Source organism: Podarcis pityusensis, assembly GCF_964106645.2.
Source record: "Podarcis pityusensis genome assembly, chromosome: 1".
Lineage (NCBI taxonomy): Eukaryota > Metazoa > Chordata > Lepidosauria > Squamata > Lacertidae > Podarcis > Podarcis pityusensis.
This window is the reverse complement of record NC_138028.1, coordinates 10,105,831-10,125,396: the sequence shown is the minus strand read 5'-3', so window position 1 is coordinate 10,125,396 and position 19,566 is coordinate 10,105,831. Positions and strand designations below refer to the sequence as shown.

General features: G+C 41.9%; 1 protein-coding gene across 5 annotated transcripts in view; it reads left to right on the top strand.

Moving 5' to 3' along the window:
• PPP2R5E (protein phosphatase 2 regulatory subunit B'epsilon) overlaps positions 1 to 19,566 on the top strand; it is an 89,860-nt gene that overhangs the window by 59,953 nt on the left and 10,341 nt on the right. For all 5 annotated transcript variants that reach the window (XM_080981059.1, XM_080981058.1, XM_080981061.1 and 2 more), the window contains 7 exons: positions 9,287 to 9,388; positions 12,920 to 13,012; positions 14,730 to 14,860; positions 15,108 to 15,167; positions 17,190 to 17,298; positions 19,146 to 19,199; positions 19,305 to 19,355. In XM_080981059.1, coding sequence (XP_080837185.1) covers positions 9,287 to 9,388; positions 12,920 to 13,012; positions 14,730 to 14,860; positions 15,108 to 15,167; positions 17,190 to 17,298; positions 19,146 to 19,199; positions 19,305 to 19,355 — 600 coding nt within the window. The remainder of the gene's footprint in view (positions 1 to 9,286; positions 9,389 to 12,919; positions 13,013 to 14,729; positions 14,861 to 15,107; positions 15,168 to 17,189; positions 17,299 to 19,145; positions 19,200 to 19,304; positions 19,356 to 19,566) is intronic.

Genomic DNA, 19,566 nt, shown 5'->3' with positions numbered 1-19,566 from the left:
CATCCTTAGATGTACAGGTTTAACTGAAATCTGACAGAGCTGGTTTTATTAATGAGATATGTGTAGGCAAAATGTAAGGTATGATTCAGTTAACTAATTGGCAGCTTTATCTTGGGGGTTGTGCTGTAAAAAAAGTGATGCTGGTTTGGTGGTATAATTTCTATGGTACTTGTGAATCTCGCTGTTCTTAAACGTGAAGTAGACAGGCTGCTGTGCAAAACCCTGCATTGCCAATCCCAGTCAGCTACCACATGCTGCAGTTTTGATTTCGTTTCCACTTCAGATCTCATCTGTCCTCTCTGCTGCTTTACCTTTCTAGCTGAGCAGTCCCTGTCTTTCATTATGACACCAGTGGCAATTTTTATCCTTGGAAAGGCACTATCCTTTCAGTTTAACACTCATTGGATTCATTGTCACAGTTCTGCATTATAAAAAATATAATTGGTAGTCTCCCATAATTTAAAGAAGTGGGGCTTAGTCATTGGGAAAATCTTGATCTTTCCATAATGTCTGATATGCAGGGCTGTGTATAGTCTGCATTCACTTCTTCTGTTCTAAAGAGCCTCAGAATGTGCAGTAAGAATTAATATATAATATGTACGTATTTGTGGCACATTTGCAGTATAGCTCCTTGTTCTGCTCATTTCCATCTCCTTGCAAGATTCACAGAGTCAGTGGCATTGGCGCTCTTGCAGTGAGGCATATGGTGGTGGAAGACTGCTGCATGGAGATAGGGTTTAAATGGCTAGTAAGATCAGGACAAGCACTTCAGAGTGCAAGTAGATAAATAGGTACCGCTCCAGCGGGAAGGTAAACGGCGTTTCCGTGCGCTGCTCTGGTTCGCCAGAAGCGGCTTAGTCATGCTGGCCACATGACCCGGAAGCTGTACGCCAGCTCCCTCGGCCAATAAAGCAAGATGAGCGCCGTAACCCCAGAGTCGGTCACAACTGGACCTAATGGTCAGGGGTCCCTTTACCTTTACCTTTAAGATCAGGACAACAGGATATTTTGGCTTTATGGAAGGACAGAGGGCTTTCTTTAGTGCCTGGGGTGTTACCCATGAGGGACCACCCGAGACCAGGCATTGCCCACACATTTCCAAGCTTTTATCTGCATCCATAAGGACTAGAAATTTGGTTTAATTTTTCTTACTTGGATTCAGATACCTACTGCTGAATTATGCATCACGTACTTGATGTTTTAATAATAAAGAATTGAAATCCAGTAGAAGAGCAGTTGGTCTAGTTTGTTATAAAGCATTTGATGACAAAGCAAGTATAGAAATTTAATAAATAAAACAATTACAATCTGTGGCCCTTTAAAATGTATGTGTGGGGATATTGTTTTTGTTTGTTACTATGTCTTGCCGATTGGAAGGTTGGCGGTTCGAATCCCTGTGACGGGGTGAGCTCCCGTTGCTCGGTCCCTGCTCATGCTAACCTAGCATTTCAAAAGCATGTCAAAGTGCAAGTAGATAAATAGGTATCGCTCTGGCAGGAAGGTAAACGGCGTTTCCGTGCGCTGCTCTGGTTTGCCAGAAGTGGCTTAGTCATGCTGGGCCACATGACCCAGCTGTATGCCAGCTCCCTCAGCCGATAAAGCGAGATGAGCATCGCAACCCCAGAGTCATCTGTGACTGGACCTAACGGTCAGGGGTCCCTTTACCTTTATGTTAGGTATTTTTGTGTTTTTACATTGTAAACCTCTCTGTGATCCTTGGGTGGAGGGTGGCATAGAAATTGAATGAATAAACAACATTCTGTTAAATCATATTAGAAGCTCAGACTTAATTTTGCACTGTCGGAGCGGGTTCTGCTTCTGGCCTTTATGCAGCCTCACCCCTGTTGAGAGCATAGTGGTGCTGCCCTAGTGTGGGATCATGAATCTGCTCACAGTGCCACAGGATGCGATGTTCTGCTCCACAGTATTCATTGCATTGTCTCATTCTGATCCAGTGACACAATGACTTATTGTCCTTAGCTTGCCTATGTGATGTACCACTATGATGGAAAAGCTCTTTTGCTGATTTGTTTGCTGTTGATTATATAAGCCCCCTGATGAAACGCCAAGCTTTCTCCATGAACTTGGGGAAATAGTGGCATTAGGGGGGGGGGGTTGTAAGCCCTAGGAAATGTATATTCCTTTGATATGGAAACATCTTGGTGAGGAGCTTGCCCCAGGTTTTTAGCTTTTTGACAATCTTACTCACCTTTGGAAGAATAGGGAGGAGGTCTGAGGCTGTGCCAATGTCCTGCTCTCCTTGAACACTCCTGCAAGGGTGCCATTTATCCTTAAGGGAAAATTGTATGTTGAAGACTGGTGACAGTGTAAGAACCTGTGCAGCTGAACACTTAGGAGAATAGAGAAAGTGGTGTGTGTGTGTGTGTGTGTGTGTGTGTGTGTGTGTGAGAGAGAGAGAGAGAGAGAGAGAGAGAGAGAATGAATGAATATATTTGCAAACAGGTTTCTGGGGGAGTTAGATCTCAATGAATATAGGAACATTTATGGTTCTGTTTTTGAAAAAAAACAACCCTACTGTTTGCACAGAACCACTTAAAACATAGTTTAGAATTAAACCTTTCAGAGTTCTGGAAACTGACACAAGTATTGATTATCAATAGTTGTAAGTGTAACTGTCACTCATATCATCACGGCTGCCTGCATATTGCTATCACTTGCCCTTGTAGAGCAGAACAAGTAAAATATTGTGTTTCCCTCACTGAACCAGTCCCCTGTAACAGCTGTTTTATATTGATAAAGGTTGAAGCAGGTCTGAGCAGGTTGGCTGTTTCATTTAAAGCATAAATATTTTGCAAGGTTTAAGGACATTAGCAGATGATATCTCTAAAACGGCATCCTTACAGTGTATTTTTGTTTGTTGCTTACTCTGGAATAAATTATATTACAGTGACTGTTGACTGTTATTACAGTGTATATCTACACAAGTTGTATGGTATTCTGCTTGTAGTTAAAACTTGTCTGGCTTGTGTTAGTATTGCATCTTTAGTGTGTTGTTGGTTTACTGTACTTTTTAAAAAAAATATTAATGGCAGCTGTAAATCACACAAAATAATAGATGTCCTCTTATGGACCAGGAGTACTTTAAATAGCAGGAAACAGAGAGTAGGGTTAACTGGACATTTCTCTGAACAGAGAAGATAGAAGGTGGAGTTTCTGAAAGATTGGTATTGGAACTTGTCCTTTTTAACATGTTGAAAACCATGCAGAGTTATGAGTGAGCAGTGAGATGACCAAGTTTTGTGATGGGACTAAATAGTTAAAAAAGATTGTGCAGAGCTTGCAAAGGACCTCTCCAAACCAAGTGAATGGGTGGTAAAATGCCACATACAATTCACTGTCTACAGTGTAAAGTGATACATGTGAGATCAATAATCTTAAATTCACATAGACGCTTATGGGGTCTGAACTGGAGGTGACTGACCAGGAACAAGACCATGGGGCGATAGTGAATGAAGATGTCAACCCCATGTGCAGCAGCTGTGAAAAGGGCAAATTCCATACTAAAGATAATTGGGAAAGGAATTGAAAACAAAACTGCTGATACAACATTTCTCTTATACAAATCTGTGGTGTGACCTCATTTGGAATAATGTGTAAAGTTCTGGTTGCCTCACATGCAACAGGAAATTGCAAGGTTAGAAAAGATCTAATTATGGGCAACCAAAATGATCAAGGCGATAGGGCAGCACCTCCATGAGTAGACGTTGCAGCACGTGGGACTTTTTAGCCGAGGAAAAATGGGAGTAAGAGGTGACACAATAGAAGTTTATAAAATCGTGCATGGCATGGAGAAAGGGGATAGATAAATGCTGCTAAATACTAGTTTCTGGGAATGGCAGGAGGAGAGAGTGCTATTACACTCATGCCCTTCTTGCATGCTTCCCATGGGCATCTGGTTAACCAGTTTGAGAACAGGATGCTGGGCCAGATGAGCCATTAGCCTGATTCAGCAGGCTTTTCTTCTCTTCTTACTCCTTGGATTCTATCCAACTAAGTCATACTCAGAGTAGTTCCACTGAAGTCCATTGATTCAAGTAGTTCAATGAGTATAACTAACATTGTTTGTTTGTTTCTTGATTAAATTTGTATCCTGCTCTTCCTTTCATACAAGCCCATGGCGAATACCACCCCTTCACTTTCCTGAACTTCAGACATGCGTTCTCACTGGAGGATTTATAGTATTTTAAAAATAATAACTTAGAACACATCGCTGTATTCTGCTATAACAATTCTTTTGACATGTTTTTATTCCTTGTTTATATGAGCTTTGCCAAACATGAAGGCTGAAAATGAAGTAGTGTGAAAATTTCCTCTGTGTTTGTGTGTGTGTGTAATTTGAGTATGGGTGTCCCATATACTTGCAAAAAGGTATATATAAGAAATATTTATTTATTTAATTAATTTATGAATCACTTGAGGCATCTTGAAACAATTTTACAATACAGTGAAAGATACAGAACAGTTAAAAGCAAGTGCATATAAAAACATTTTTTAAAAGCAGCTATAAAAAAATAAATATGGGGTCTAAAAGCCAAGAGAAGAGGCAGTTAGTTGTCTGATAGCAATGGGAAGGTGTTCCAGAGCTTTGGTTCTGCCAGACTAAAGGGCTGATTCTGGAATGGACCTACAGATAGACTGATATCTGCCACACCTCTACTACAGAACACAGTGATCAATTAGATATGTAGAGGATCAGGATCAGACGATCTTTTAGGTATTGTGGTACCCAGCTGAATAGAGCTTAATTTACCAATATCAGTATCTTGAACCTAGCCAATTGGCAGCCAGTGCAGTTCCTTTATCAGTGGCACAATGCGATGGTGATATTCTGCTCCAGTGAGCAACCCAGCCACTGGGTTTTGTGCTGGCTGCAGCTTCTGGGTCAGCTTCAAGGGCCTCTCTACCTATAACATGTTGCAACAATGCAGTCTGGATGTTACCAGTCCATGGGCCGGCAGTGCCGAGACAATCCAGAATCACCTGCAGCAGCCTGACCAAGTGAAGTTGGTAGAAGGCACTCCTAAATATATATAAATATCATAATGTTCCAAAAAAGGCAATAACCAGTTCTTAATAGCCTCTTTATCGGGTTCTATTGTTTACCATTGAGTTCTGTAGGACAAATAAGTGACCTGTAGTTGGCAGCACTGTTACAGGAGGGGTGATGTTGCTGGTGTTCATAAATAAATTTCCACGCCTCCTTTTTACCATATAAGTGAATGCCTGGCGTTCATTCATGTGGAAAAGCTAGTTTTAGAGCTGCAAACAGCTTCTTGCGCTTTCGTCCCCTTCAACTATGTACATGCAACACCTCTTCGCTTCAGTTTTGATTAAGGGGGGTCTATTAGAAAGCCACTGCACAAGTAATACTAAAAACAGCCTTGCAAATAAGCTTCCAAAAGTTAGTAGCCTGCTGGGGACTAGCCAAGCAGCCTTAAGGGGCTGTGGGAAAGGGAGCAGCCCATTTGGTTTCTAGCCTAGCTGTTATCCATCCCTCTTGCCTGCCTGCAGTTTCTCATTGGCTACCAGGCTGGTGCTTAGATAAGACTGCACTGTGATTTTTATACTGTGGGTTAAACCACAGAGCCTAGGAGTTGCCGATCAGAAGGTCGGCGGTTCGAATCCCCGCAACAGGGTGAGCTCCCGTTGCTCGGTCCCTGCTCCTGCCAACCTAGCAATTCGAAAGCACGTCAAAGTGCAAGTAGATAAATAGGTACCATTCCAGCGGGAGGGTAAATGGCGTTTCCATGCGCTGCTCCGGTTTACCAGAAGCTGCTTAGTCATGCTGGCCACATGACCTGGAATCTGTACGCTGGCTCCCTCGGCCAATAAAGTGAGATGAGTGACACAACCCCAGATTCGGTCACGACTGGACATAATGTTCAGGGGTCCCTTTACCTTTACCACTTTAAAAAGAAATCAGGCACTTGTTGCTGTGCGGCACATAACACGGGAGTGGCCCCCTTCAGTTAAAATTATAGTCTTCAGAAATGTGGTGTTATAAGGTGCATGTCTGAACCCACATACATGTTCACCCCAGTGTTTGACATTCCCCAGGCGCATTTTGCTGTTGGCGCAGGTCCAGTTGTGGCTACATGGAGATTCCTGGTCATCCGGCTGGCTACTGCAGTCTAAGAACATCTGCCTTTTAGTCCACAGTTAATAACATTTCCGCTGTTTCTCCTCCTTGCATACTGAGACAAGTGAATTGTGGTAAAAGCAAGCTGCAGCCAAATAATGTACTGTATGTTCTGGCGTACAAGATGACTTTTTATCCCTGGAAAATCACCCCAGAAGTTGGGGGTTGTCTTATACGCCAGGTATACACGTTGGGAAGGAGGAGAGGGAGCCGGTGAGCAGAGGCGCCCCTTCTGCCATCACTCCTCCTCCCTCCCCACAGAAGGGGACACGGAAAGTCCTTCCGAGCACGGCGCTCACCCGCCAAACGCCTTGCCTCGGGCTGCTGCTGCTTCTGCCGTGACAGCAGAGGCAGCGGAGGGGTGCATGCTCTGCCCCTGGCGGCGCTCAAACTCTATAACTCTAAAACTCTAAAATTGAACAGCAAAAGTTGGGGGTCATCTTATACGCCCAGTTGCATAATACGCCGGGATCTAGGGTAGTTGAGATCGTAGAATCGTAGAGTTGGGAAGGGAGCCCCGAGGGTCATCTAGTTCAACCCCCTGGCAAATAGACATTCTGTTGTGGCGAGTGTAACCTAGGTTTAAGGTGCTATCTGGCACCCAGCTTATATATTTTGAGTTTCTCACACTGGTTCACCATGTGTGTAGACCCACAATGAGAGGAACGGAACCTTTTGCATGGAGTCAGGATGTGTGTCTGTTAAGAACGTGTGTATACTTAATGCCTCCTAAACAACTTGTCACACCAGGAAATAGGGGAAATTATTGCTTATAAGACAGAAATGGAAGAGATTATGAATTTTCATTACGGCTGTTCTTTCAAGGGTAAGATGGAATGAAGTATAAATCAGATAAGTAAAGATAGGTTTAAGATAGCTACTTTTCCATACAACTATTTCATTGTCAGCCTGCTTCTACAAGTATTTCCTCAGAAGAGATTGGGTTCAATCTTAAGAAGGGATGCACAGGGTTGTATCTTTTGTGTGTACAGTGATGATACACTATTGAAAAGCCATTGTTGTAATAAGGTGTAATTGAACATCCCAATGTGCTGCTGCTGTTCTGTAATTACACCGCAGAAGTGTTGGTGCTAGTAATGCAAATAGCAGCTTCAAAGAACCAATTTTCATCAGGACCAAAGCAGGGGATGAAAGAGTTTTACTCCGCATTTCTGCCAGCTGGGTGCCTTCGTAATGATCAGCCCACACTCTGTGACTTCTATTTGCGTTTTGACCTGTAGGAAGGACTCTGTGAATTGAAAACAGAGACGTTATATGCACCTTTGTTATCCATGAAAATCTTTCAGTAAAAATAAAATAATAATAAATTATTATTATTATTATTATTTATTTATTATCAATGCATGGCTACTTTGGCTCTCCAGTCACTTTCAGGTATATTGTTCTTCAGTCCCAGCACAAGTGATCAATTTTCTATTTGCGTGGCCAGATGGAATCATTGATTTTCTTGAAGTTATTTATGTATCTGCCACAATATGTATAGCATTCTTCTCTACTATTATACAGCAAAATGTGTGAAATCCAAAGTATCTTTGGCGGAACTAACACTTGGCATTTGTATAACTGTTAGGAGAGGTGGAAGTGCTTTACATACATTATCATTACATTCGCACCATACATCTAAAGCACTCATATCACTTTAACAGTCATGGCTTCCCCTAAGAATCATGAGAACCGTGGTTCATTCAGGGTGCTGGGAATTGTAGCTCTGTGAGGGGGGTCTCGTAACAAGTCTCACCACCCTTAATAAACTGCAGTTCACAGGATTTTTTAAAGGGAAGTCCATGATGGTTAAAGTGGTATAAGAGTGCATTAAACGTGTGCTGTGGATGTGACCTATCTCCACCCTTACAACATCATTGTAAGGTAAGTCAGTGTCTGCCTATTGTAGCATGTCCTGGGGAGGAACTGGGAGTGAGGGGGGTTGAGTTTGAGAGATGGTATCTTGTATAAAAGGCACTCAATGAGTCCGTGGAAGAAGCAAGATTTAAACTGAGGGATCTTTGCTACTTTGGCTAAATTAGATTGTACAGGTCAGCCCTATTGCTCAAATTAGATGAATAGCATAAATAGACTCTCTGAATGATTGCTGCTACTAGGTGTTAATTTTAGAACAAAATATAAACAGATAATCTCTTAGGAAACCTGCACCAAAGGCAAGTTTAAATCAGTTGTTTGGTATTTGTTGCTAATAGACTGATCTCTCACTATGAGACACCATGTGATGGAAGTATATATTGGTGCATAACAAATATTTTAGTAAAAGTCAGCATCCTTTTTTCTAGGATTATATCAAAATGCACCCTCTTGTGGTGAGAAAAGAAAACACTAAGTACAAAACCTCTTTATTTCCTGCTTACTCTTTCTCAGAAATTTTAAAGTCTAGTCTAATGTGTGAGAGAAAGCTCGAATTATTGAAATGATTCTGTTTCATCTAAGTTAACTGGAATATTGAAATGCATTAGGAGGAGATGACAATTAGGCACTTGTATAAAGTTTCAGACTTGGGCTATGGATGACTGAGTTCATTTCCCTTCTTAATTGTGAGCCTTAATGACCTTGGACAAGGTGCTGGTTTTTTTGGCTATCATCTAACAAGGTGCTTGTGAGAATAAAATGCTTCTGCTCCTTCCTGATAGATTGCTCTGTTAGGCTTGATCTGAGCACTGTAAAGAAAGGGAGCAGGTTGAGACTGCGTAATCACTTGATGTGGGCCTCGTGAGGTGTAGCCATAGCAGGGCACATTTTCATTTCTTGGAATATGAGCTATGCTTTGTGTCCAAAGTATTCTCAGAGGGAGATGCTAGTCAGCTTAGAGGAGTCACATAGTTTTTTCTTCTCTCTAGAGCTGGTAGTAGGTGCTCCCTGCTTTCATTACAAGGATAAAATGGAGGTAAGAAATGATTAGTGCAATTTGGAAACCATAAAGTGCCATATACATTGTTCTTATCTAAGAATAATCTGCTAGTGAAATGCATTATATCAATTTGTGGATTCATTGGGCAATTTTTAGCAATTTGTGAATGCACTCTAATTCTTCTGATTGCCTTGCCCTGCAATCTTGATGAGAGAGCAGCCTTTAATTGTGTTTGTTCAATTTCCCAGGTTTCTTGCAATATATTCCGAACACTTCCTCCTAGCGATAGCAATGAGTTTGATCCAGAAGAAGATGAACCCACCCTTGAGGCGTCATGGCCACATTTACAGGTGATTTTATTCTTTTAAATTTTTTTATTTTAGAATTAAAATCAAGCACACCAACTTACTTGCTGGAAGGACCCTGAAATGGGACAGAACGCAAAGTATTTTTAAAAAATCAACAAAAATACAGTTTATTGTGATTAGATGGACCGGGGCGGGGGACGGAGATGGTTTGTGACAGTGTCAAGTTAGGATTAATGTGATACACCTTCCTGGGTTATGTCTTATAACTCCCCAGTAACTCAGCCTGGTGACTGTGGGGCAGGATTGACCTTTTTTTTTTTAAAAAAAAAAGAATAATTTTTATTAACCGACCAATCACATCAAATCAAACCAAATTACATAAATTCCAAATTACAAAGCCGAATTTTAATTTTTTGTTGGGGGTACCCATATTTCAAGTTCCGAAGGGGATCCAATCATCTTCTTGCTGCTGCTTTAATGTCCACAAATCTGACCATATGATGTTCACAGTACTATCCAGTCCTTTTTATTGTTTTTCCACATCTCTTCTTGTTATTTTCATATATTTTTCCTTTCTCTTTGTGACCTCTGATAGTCTCCACAAGCAGGATTAACCTTTTTAGCTCTGCAGCCACATACGGACCAGACCAGACCTAAGGCCAATTTAGTCCAATATTCTGTTTTTACAGTGGCCTTCAAGCAGGACAGGAACTCACCAGCACCCTCCCCACAGGATAGTAGATTGTTACAGGCTGCAGCAAAGTTCTTTTTGGGGAGAAGGAAGCAAACTCCCTGTAACTGATGGCCCCCTGTCCAATGGCAGGACCTGATAACTTCCCTTTGCTCTGCCTAAAAGCCTCCAGTAGCCCATGACCCTCTGGCTGGTTCAGGGGATCAAAGCTTACTTCTCCTTTCTGCTGCAGGTCCAGTGCAACATTTAAGGATTCAGTAGTCAGTGCTTAACTTCAAAGTTTTGGAGTTGCCACCCTAATCCTAAGATTTTATTTTTAAACTAACAGTGTGTACAAGCATCTCCCTTTGTACACCACCTCATTTTTGCTGCTTTGTAAACAGGCATGCTGTTGCATTTACCTGAAGTGTTCACACAAAATAAAGTCAGAAACCAGGAAGTCTTAGCAGTATCTAATCTACATTGCCTTAGTCTCAAATACTTTAAACTTCTATTTCTCAGCTGTCACCTGATTTGCACTTTTCCGTATATAGCTTGGCCAGCATGCCCTGGCCGTGTGAGGACAGCAGAAATCTTTAGTTTGACACTATCATAATAGCTGTTGCAATTTATTTTGGGCACTGTATACCCACATGACAGGTTCTGTGCTGTTAATTTTAATAAACTTCAGGTCTCTTTCACTTTCTGGTTCCCTTTGTAAATTGTGTTCAGATTCTCTATGCAGAATAGCAACAGTGTGCCATATTACAGATGAATGTATATAGATAAATACAGATTTAGTAATTTTAAAAATCTATATTTAGCTTGGCATTCTGTTCAGTAAGGATATTGATTTTTATAAAAGGGACTAGGAAACACCATTTTAAATAGTTTCCTAGGAAATACTGCTCTGTTCTGCTGCTCTGGTTTGCCAGAAGCGGCTTAGTCATGCTGGCCACATGACCCGGAAGCTGTATGCCGGCTCCCTTGGCCAATAAAGCGAGATGAGCGCCGCAACCCCAGAGTCGGCCACGACTGGACCTAATGGTCAGGGGTCCCTTTACCTTTACCTTTACCTTTACCTTTACGAAATACAAAGGCGCATTGAGGAGAAGCAGCTGTAGACTCCAGCTTTCAGTCCTCTAGCAGCTTTTATTTAGCTAGGCAGAATACACTGAGCCACACCTTATGATGGTCTTGCAACTTCTAAAACCAGTTTCACACAGATTTTAATAAATACAGTGGTACCTCAGGTTACACACGTTTCAAGGTTACATACGCTTCAGGTTACAGACTCCGCTAACCCGGAAATAGTACCTTGGGTTAAGAACTTTGCTTCAGGATGAGAACAGAAATCGTGCTCCAGCGGCATGGCGGCAGCGGGAGGCCCCATTAGCTAAAGTGGTGCGTCAGGTTAAGAACAGTTTCAGGTTAAGAACGGACCTCCGGAACAAATTAAGTACTTTACCCGAGATACCACTGTACCAGTGTTATCGCTTCCTTTCCACTCTTCCATTCATGGAACTAATGGCCCTGGTCACTTGCTTTCCGCTAAAAAGATGTAGGCTTTGTGTACAAAGTTCCCTGGGTTCAATCCATGTAGGACTGGGAATGCCCCCTTTCTGAAACCTAGGAGAGCCAGTGCCTGCTGGGGTAAACCTGTGATGAGACTTAGTGAAAGGAAGCTTCATGTGTTCCTGCTTACATTCAAACCTGGGCAACGGTAGCCTAGTAGCACACCCACCCCAGTTCTTCAGGAGACAACAATTAATTGCGACGTAGCAGGCTGTATAATACTTTCCTTGCCCCAAATGGTGCTACACGGTGTTTTTTCACCCCACAGGGTTATAAATGCCCACACGTTTTAAAGCTCACGGGGGGAAAGTTGCCTGGCATGGTGGCTTGGAGTGAGGAAACAGGGCAGAGAAGGACTTAAGTGCCCTTTCCATCCACTGATTCCCTCCCTATCAGTTCTACAAAGTGGAAAGGGCTGTTGGGCATGTTTACGTGTAACTCGCAGTCAGGCCCTGTGGGGTGGAGAGGGAGAGAGTGCGGGCACACAAATGCCTTCCATGCAGGAGGCAGTCATCTCTCCCCCCCCCCAAACAAGTTTGGAGAATCCAGATTAAAACACATTATTCTGCATCAGACATCTGTGTTGTAGTTGAATGCTCCCAAACGCTTTCTAATTACCATTAAATGTTTCACCAACATAATAATTGCTTTATTTTATATGATTTCAAGAGTCTGGAGGGCAGAGGAATGCTGATTATACCCCTGGGAGCTTTGGCAAGCCAGTGCAAAAGAGTTTGTGATGCCTGCTCTTAGAATGAGCTGCAGTACTTCTGATGGCAGCTAAATAAAAATAATTAATGGGCGCTAGGCTTATGCCACTCTAGGCTATATGAACACAGGAAAATAACACATTATTTATTAAGTTAAATTGGATTTATATCCCACCCTATCCTGAGTAGGTATGAGTGGCAGTGGTAATATTTAACTATATGTGTGGGTGGGTCTGTGTCTCTGAAAAGGGCCTATAGGGGGGAAAGACCATATAAATAAACCAAGGAAGGGTGGGGCAGGAGGTAGGGGGAGATGGGGAAACAGTTTTATCAAGGTGGTCATGAACATAACCTTTTTTTAAAAAAAGTTGTTTGATTCAGCAACAATCTCCCCACACATGCAGGACAATGAACTCCTCTGTGCAGTGGGAGGGAGGGCACCAGGTTGGAAAACACTCACTTGAACCAGGGGTAGGCACATAGACGATGTCTTTACCTACCATTGTCTCTCTCTTGCCTCTCTTTAAATACGGAAGCAGAATAATAATTTACTGTTTCATTCTGTAGAAATGCAGCACGCATTAACACATTACTAAATTGTGTTGTGATTTATTGCAGCTTGTATATGAATTTTTCATACGATTTTTGGAAAGCCAAGAATTCCAGCCCAGCATTGCCAAAAAATACATAGATCAGAAATTTGTACTACAGGTAAGGAGGTCTGCTCTCTTCGAAGCTCATGAGAGTATTTGTAATGCTAACTTTTATTTTAAAAAAACAACCTGTAGGTTGATTACTGGAGTTTCTGTAAGTCTGAGAGACTTAAAAAAAACAAACTGCATTCAGAAGCTGTCACTGGAATGTGTGAAGGCAATTATGAAATACTGTAACTTAAATTTGGTAGAAGATGACATTAAATGTTTGGCACTAAGAAGAAGAGAAAAGTTTGGATTTGATATCCTGCTTTATCACTACCCTAAGGAGTCTCAACCTCCTTTCCCTTCCTCCCCCACAACAAACACTCTGTGAGGTGAGTGAGGCTGAGAGACTTCAGAGAAGTGTGACTAGCCCAAGGTCACCCAGCAGGTGCATGTGGAGGAACGGGGAATCGAACCCAGTTCACCAGATTATGAGTCCACCGCTCTGAACCACTACACCACACGGGCTAACTTCACATGAGAGAGAATACCACACAGCTATCTCCTGAAACAATTCTCAATCTGCCTCCACCTTACGAATAGAATTCTGTGGTGCAAAAGGCTTGAACCAGCCCCTCCCTGTTAGATCTTGCCACGGATTAAGCAATATACTGGTCCATCAGTGCTTGGGAAGTAAGGCTTATATGCAATTTGGTCCTTCTGTTCATGGGCAGACTCTTTGATCCAGCAAAGGCTTCTGTGAAGAGGAGGAAGAGCGAGGTGATTGCCATACATTCTCCCTTCTCTCTGCAGCCCTTTGCATCCACACCAGATCTGCTTCAGAGAGTTCGGATTCCCTTTGGGTTCGAAAATAGCCAGGCGCCAGGCGCATTTTGCACCTGGCTATCGGCCATTTGCGACTAAGCACAGATGCCTGAGCTTCAGGATGACACCTGATATCTCCATCATCTGGAGGTGCATACCCGAGGATCTTTGGATCTGGACTGTTTTCACACACTAATGCCCCTTCCTGTAGAATTCTATCAGTTATACTTTTTCTGCGCAGTCAGAATGAATTTCAGGAACCAAAATGGTTTTTTCTCCTGTGCAGCCTGAGCAGGAGCAGTGAACAATGTTCTAGTTAGTTGCTGTTGCTTGTCTTCACTTATCCCATTCCACTGCTGTGCTCACAGTTGTGAAGAATATTCTTACGCTATGAATGTGTTACCGTCAAGAAAAAGAGGTAGAAATAGGCTAGTATATATGCGGACAGTCCCTGGATAAAGTGACTTTTCGTCTTTAAGTTCTCAAAGCTCTTAACCTAGCTCAAGGGTGTCATCTGAACTAGCCAGAGAATCAATCACATCAGCCCATCATTTGAAAAATAAGACTTTCGAGCCGTCGTGCCCAAAAATGGCAACTAGACATTCTGGTTTGGCGACTGCAAGCTTGGTTTAAGTAGCCATTTGGCCCCTAGCTTATATTTCCGAATTTCTAACACTGCTCTGGAACAGTGCTGGGAGCTGTATGGAGCAAAGGGGACATTTGCAAAAACATCCCACCACCCCGTTCATGGAAGCTTCCACTGGATCAAAGAGCCTTCTGTGAAGGTTATTGGTAGGGATCCATTAGTCAGACAGAAGGTCAAAATTCACGATGGACAATTTGGCTGTGGAATGAAGAAGTATGGTCAGATAAAGCCAATTCAGAAATGCAGATGTTAGAGACAGGCTCCATTTCTGAGCTGTTGGTTTCATTTTGATTTCATTTTGACCCCCCCCCCCCAATAGCTTCTGGAACTGTTTGACAGCGAAGATCCTCGTGAGCGGGACTACCTAAAAACAGTCTTACACAGAATTTATGGAAAGTTCCTTGGTCTTAGAGCATTTATCAGGAAACAGATTAACAATATTTTTCTACGGTAAGTGTGGGGTGTTTTTTTTTAAAAGAAAGCTGTTTATGTAATTTTCTATTCTCATTCCTGTAGGTTTGTATGCCCACAATATATTTTTTAATGTGTTGTGTTTTTAAACTGTAAACCACCCTGGTTGGTCCATGCACACTAGAAGGGCAGGCTAGAAATTTCCAAGTAAATAAATACTTAATCTGTGTAATTTGTGTCTGTGCAATTTGCTTAATTATTTAATGTATGTAATTTGTTTGGGCAGGTTTGTTTATGAAACTGAACACTTCAATGGTGTAGCTGAACTGCTGGAAATATTAGGAAGGTAAATAAAGTCTCATTTTAAGGGCTGACCTCACCTACAACATTCCTTCTACGTGATGACAAACTTGACGTGCGAAAAAGGTTATCTTAAATTTACTAATGCCCCAAAATGTTTCTGTGGAAGAAACCTCACTAGCAGTTGAACTGGCTTCCAGATAAAGGTGCTTGTGATAGTAAACACATGGCCCAACTTTCAATTTCCCAAAATGAGGGGGTGTTAAAAAGTTGTAACATGACTTAAGAATTTAAAAGGTATTTTAATTAAATTGATGTAATTTAGGTTTGCCTGGTAAATTAAATGTGTGTCAAATTGCATAGAATTCATTAAAAATCATTGCCAAATACTTGTGGCAATTTATTATTATTATTATTATTATTATTATTATTATTATTTATTACTATAATCACTACTACTATTTAGCATTATCAGACATTTTCATAAGGCAAAATTAATTTTTGTTTTGTTTTCCGAAAGCAGTTTATGTGCTTCTCCATCAATAGACGTACCAAGCTAACTGTTGTCCAATCACAAAAATAATAGCAGATTTGAATTCCTCACACTCAAAAACATATTTTTAAGACCCCTCGCTGAAGAGATTTGCAAAAAAATTCAACTCCTAAAATGACATGCCCTAATGGCCCACGTAGATGTGAGTTGCTGCCTTGCCATGGGGTCTCATAAGATGCAGTGGTGCCGAACCAATTCTTACACTTGAGTAGGACCCTGGCAGAGACACATGCCCGACTGGCATGTTCTCTCCCTCCTAGTCGATCGTTCGGGAGCTTCATAAGCTTTCTTCAGCCCGAACATCACAGCGACCGATGCCAACTGACACTGGCACACTTAGAGATCCACAGAGTTTGCACAGTTGGCGTAACACACCTCAGCAATTCAGCATTTTGGCTAATCTACTTTATTTACATATAAACACACACGGAGCAATGCAACATGGCTCCCTCTCTCTCTAGCATCAGACAGCAAAGAGAGAAAGAACAAAGGACAATAGTCCCACTTCATGGAACACAGTAACACAAACATCCTGTCTTCGTCACATCCCACTCTGTGGAGTCAAAACATATACCGTCATGTGAAAGACAAAAATCCCATGACTGCAATCATAGATCAGGAATTCTGACAGTCATGACTCTTGACTGCTGCGTTTCTGAGAGCACAAGGAAGCTAAATATGTGTCTTCCTGAAGTTGGACTGAGTTACTTGCCAGGGCTGGGATTCTGCCTTATCTGAGTTAGTTTAAGCTGTTCCTTATAATATTGGTTCTAAACCGCATCTAAAGGATTGGGTTGCTGGTGGGGATTGTCAGGCAATCTATGCTTTATTGGGCATCCGATTTTGGCAAGGTAGCTCTCACTGACATTTAAAGCGGCATTCAAATGCTATGGGGCCCTGTATCCTTAGTTGCTTGGCATATGCTTAACTTCAGTTTAGAGGCAAGGTCAGGCTGTTAAGCTTTTCTGTGCTCCATTTTAGAGTTTCTAATGGCCCACACCTTGGGCTTGTTGATTTGGTTCCCAGGATTTTATTTGCATTGAGGTCAGGAGCAGACCTTGAGCTCATGTACTTTCTCTTTGTGGACTTAGGGCCCATATGCTCCCTTGTCTGCTCGCTTTGATCCTGAAAGAGAAATCCTTGGCCTTTTCACTTGCAGGATCTGGCAGATTCCATCCTGAAGTGAAAGTAGTTTATTCAGTCACTTCTACCCACAGTGAGAGAGGACAAGAGACCCAAACTTGCTCATGATAACAGAATTCTCAGGGGTCAGATAATGAAAGGAAATCTGTATGGACAATTTTATAATATGCAGTGTTTGCACTTATTGGTAAAAGAATGCTTTTCTGCTTATAAATAAAATTTGCAAGATTACTTTTGTTCTCATGCAAATTTAGACCATGTTTCATGTGTGCCAGTTTCAAACGCTTGTTCTAGCTGTGATTAGATACAATCCAGTTCATTCTGTGTTAAGGAATACCTTGATACTAATAATGCTTCTTTTCTCCCTTCTAGTATTATCAATGGCTTTGCTTTACCTCTTAAAGCCGAGCATAAACAGTTTTTGGTGAAAGTACTGATTCCTCTACATACCGTTAGAAGTTTATCGCTCTTCCATGCACAGGTAAAAACTTCCATACAAATGTTTGTTTGTTTTTTGTTTCTTGCTTTTGTTAGAACCAGTGTGGCCGGCACTTCTGTATGTGCTGAGTTGGAAATAGATTTAACCAAACCCTTTAAGAAAACGGAAACATGTAGAGTCCAGCAGACATATTTTTGCTTGCCCCTTGTGTTCACCAGAGACTGCCTGCAATTGGGCAAGAATCTCCAGCAACCCATCCACTTCTGTCAGTCTGTTCTTACAAGGTTATTTGGCTAGGTGAGCAGGATGTTTTCTCTAGTTCAGCCCTGAGTCCACAATGCAGTGCTAGGTAAGCTAAGGAGGTACAAGGCTACTGGCTGTTTTGCTGAAACAGAGCTACTGCTAATTGTATCTTAATTGTTTAGTGTTGCCTTAGGATGAGGGCGCACACAAGGTTTGAAAGCTAAACTTACATCAGTTTGCACAAGTGTCTGTCTTCAGTGTTGATGAATACAAACAACCCCTGTTTTAGGCGTGACCGAAATGTGCATGATTGTGCCTGTGCACACAGCGGCAAATCCGGAAGGGACCAGAAAACATCCTAAAAGGGATGGATGGGGCAGGGTGTTTTAATGGCACACAATTTCATGCAAGTGTGCAACACCCTGGAATGCAAGACCCATCCAGATCTGGGACTGCCTGTATAGCTTCCCTATTTATTTATTTATTTATTACTTTTTTTGGTTTGGGTGCTTTATTCCACTCTGTAATTGGGGTTTGGCAGCTAGATATGCCTGCCAGCTAACTTGGGGAGGAGCACTACATCCCGAGTCAGACACCTTCTCCTCTTTCCTCCCACCTTCTTACTTTTGCCACTCCAGTGAATCTGTAGTCAGCTGACACAAAGCACCTAAGGGTAGCATCTTCCACTGTTCTTGATGGGAGAGGAGACTGCAGGGAATAATAATTGCGGAGTGTTGCTGTGTGTTTCTGAAAGTGTTTGCTCCTTCCAGAAGCCAGTTGTTGAGGGGGTTGGCCGGAATGAAAAGGTTGCCTTCCTCTGCTGCAAGGTGATGGTGAAGCAACAGTGGTGTCCGATTTAGCCTGCAGGCTGCCATTCTGCACACCACTGCTTTGAATTCCTGGCACAGATTCTGAACCAGCACCTATATTCTTTAGTGTTCTTGCTTTCCTAAGTTTGACTACAAATCTTCTCATTTCCTGCTCTCCAAACCTTTGCCTCTGATATCCCTGCAGAGGAAGCCTTGCTAGCTTAATCTTTCTGTTCGCCGGTCTTCAGCTGTGCTAACTCATCTCACGTGCCCTAGTGCAGCCAGAAACGTAGAAGAAAACCATCCACAGCACAATGAGGCATTCAGTGCCGAAATTCAGATGGTTTCAGACTCACATTTATCTAGTTGCTTTAGTATACTGAGGAGCTTGGTGTGTTGGTCAGCTTTGCAGTTTGATGGAACTCCACATCTTTCAATCTTCATTTGAAATGGAAACTGCTAACAGAGTAAGACTTGGATACAAAGCTGCTCCTGTGTAATTTGAGAGTTGTTGCATTATTATTATTATTATTATTATTATTATTATTATTTATTAGACCACTGATTTGTCTCTTCCTGCTACAGCCCTCTGAGGTATTTGAAGGGCCAGACAAGCATTACTTCCTAATATTTTCCAGTGGGCATCATCACTAGTTGCTCTTTTAGTTGCAGGAGGATGCAGCAGATCAGGGGAAACCCAGTGCCATGAAGGAAGTCTGTTTGTGGCAGTTAGGATTCAGGATGTATATCTGCATTAGCCACCTTAATGATATTTTTATTCTTTTCTGCATTTTCAAGAAAATACTTTAATGCAATGTTTTCTTATATATTTTGCAGTTGGCGTATTGCATAGTGCAGTTTCTGGAGAAAGACCCTTCACTCACAGAGCCTGTAAGTATGATCTATACATGTCTCTTTTTATCTTGAGAGTTGGCTTCAGATACCTGTGTATTTCTGTATCTAAATGGACTGTTCATTGTCTCTTCCTCAATGCAGGTCATTAGAGGTTTAATGAAATTCTGGCCGAAAACTTGCAGTCAAAAAGAAGTAAGTAATGGGGCGTCGATCGTCTTCCTGCTGAAAACAGAATCTGTAGAAAAAGGAAACATTGGGCCATCTCTTATTATATTGCAAATGCCATTTAATGTAAGCAAGTGTAAAGGGACGCACATTTCAGACAAAAGTATCTTAATCTCATATATATAGGCTCATGGGGTCTGAACTGCTGGTGGCTGATGAGGAAAGATACCTTGGAAAT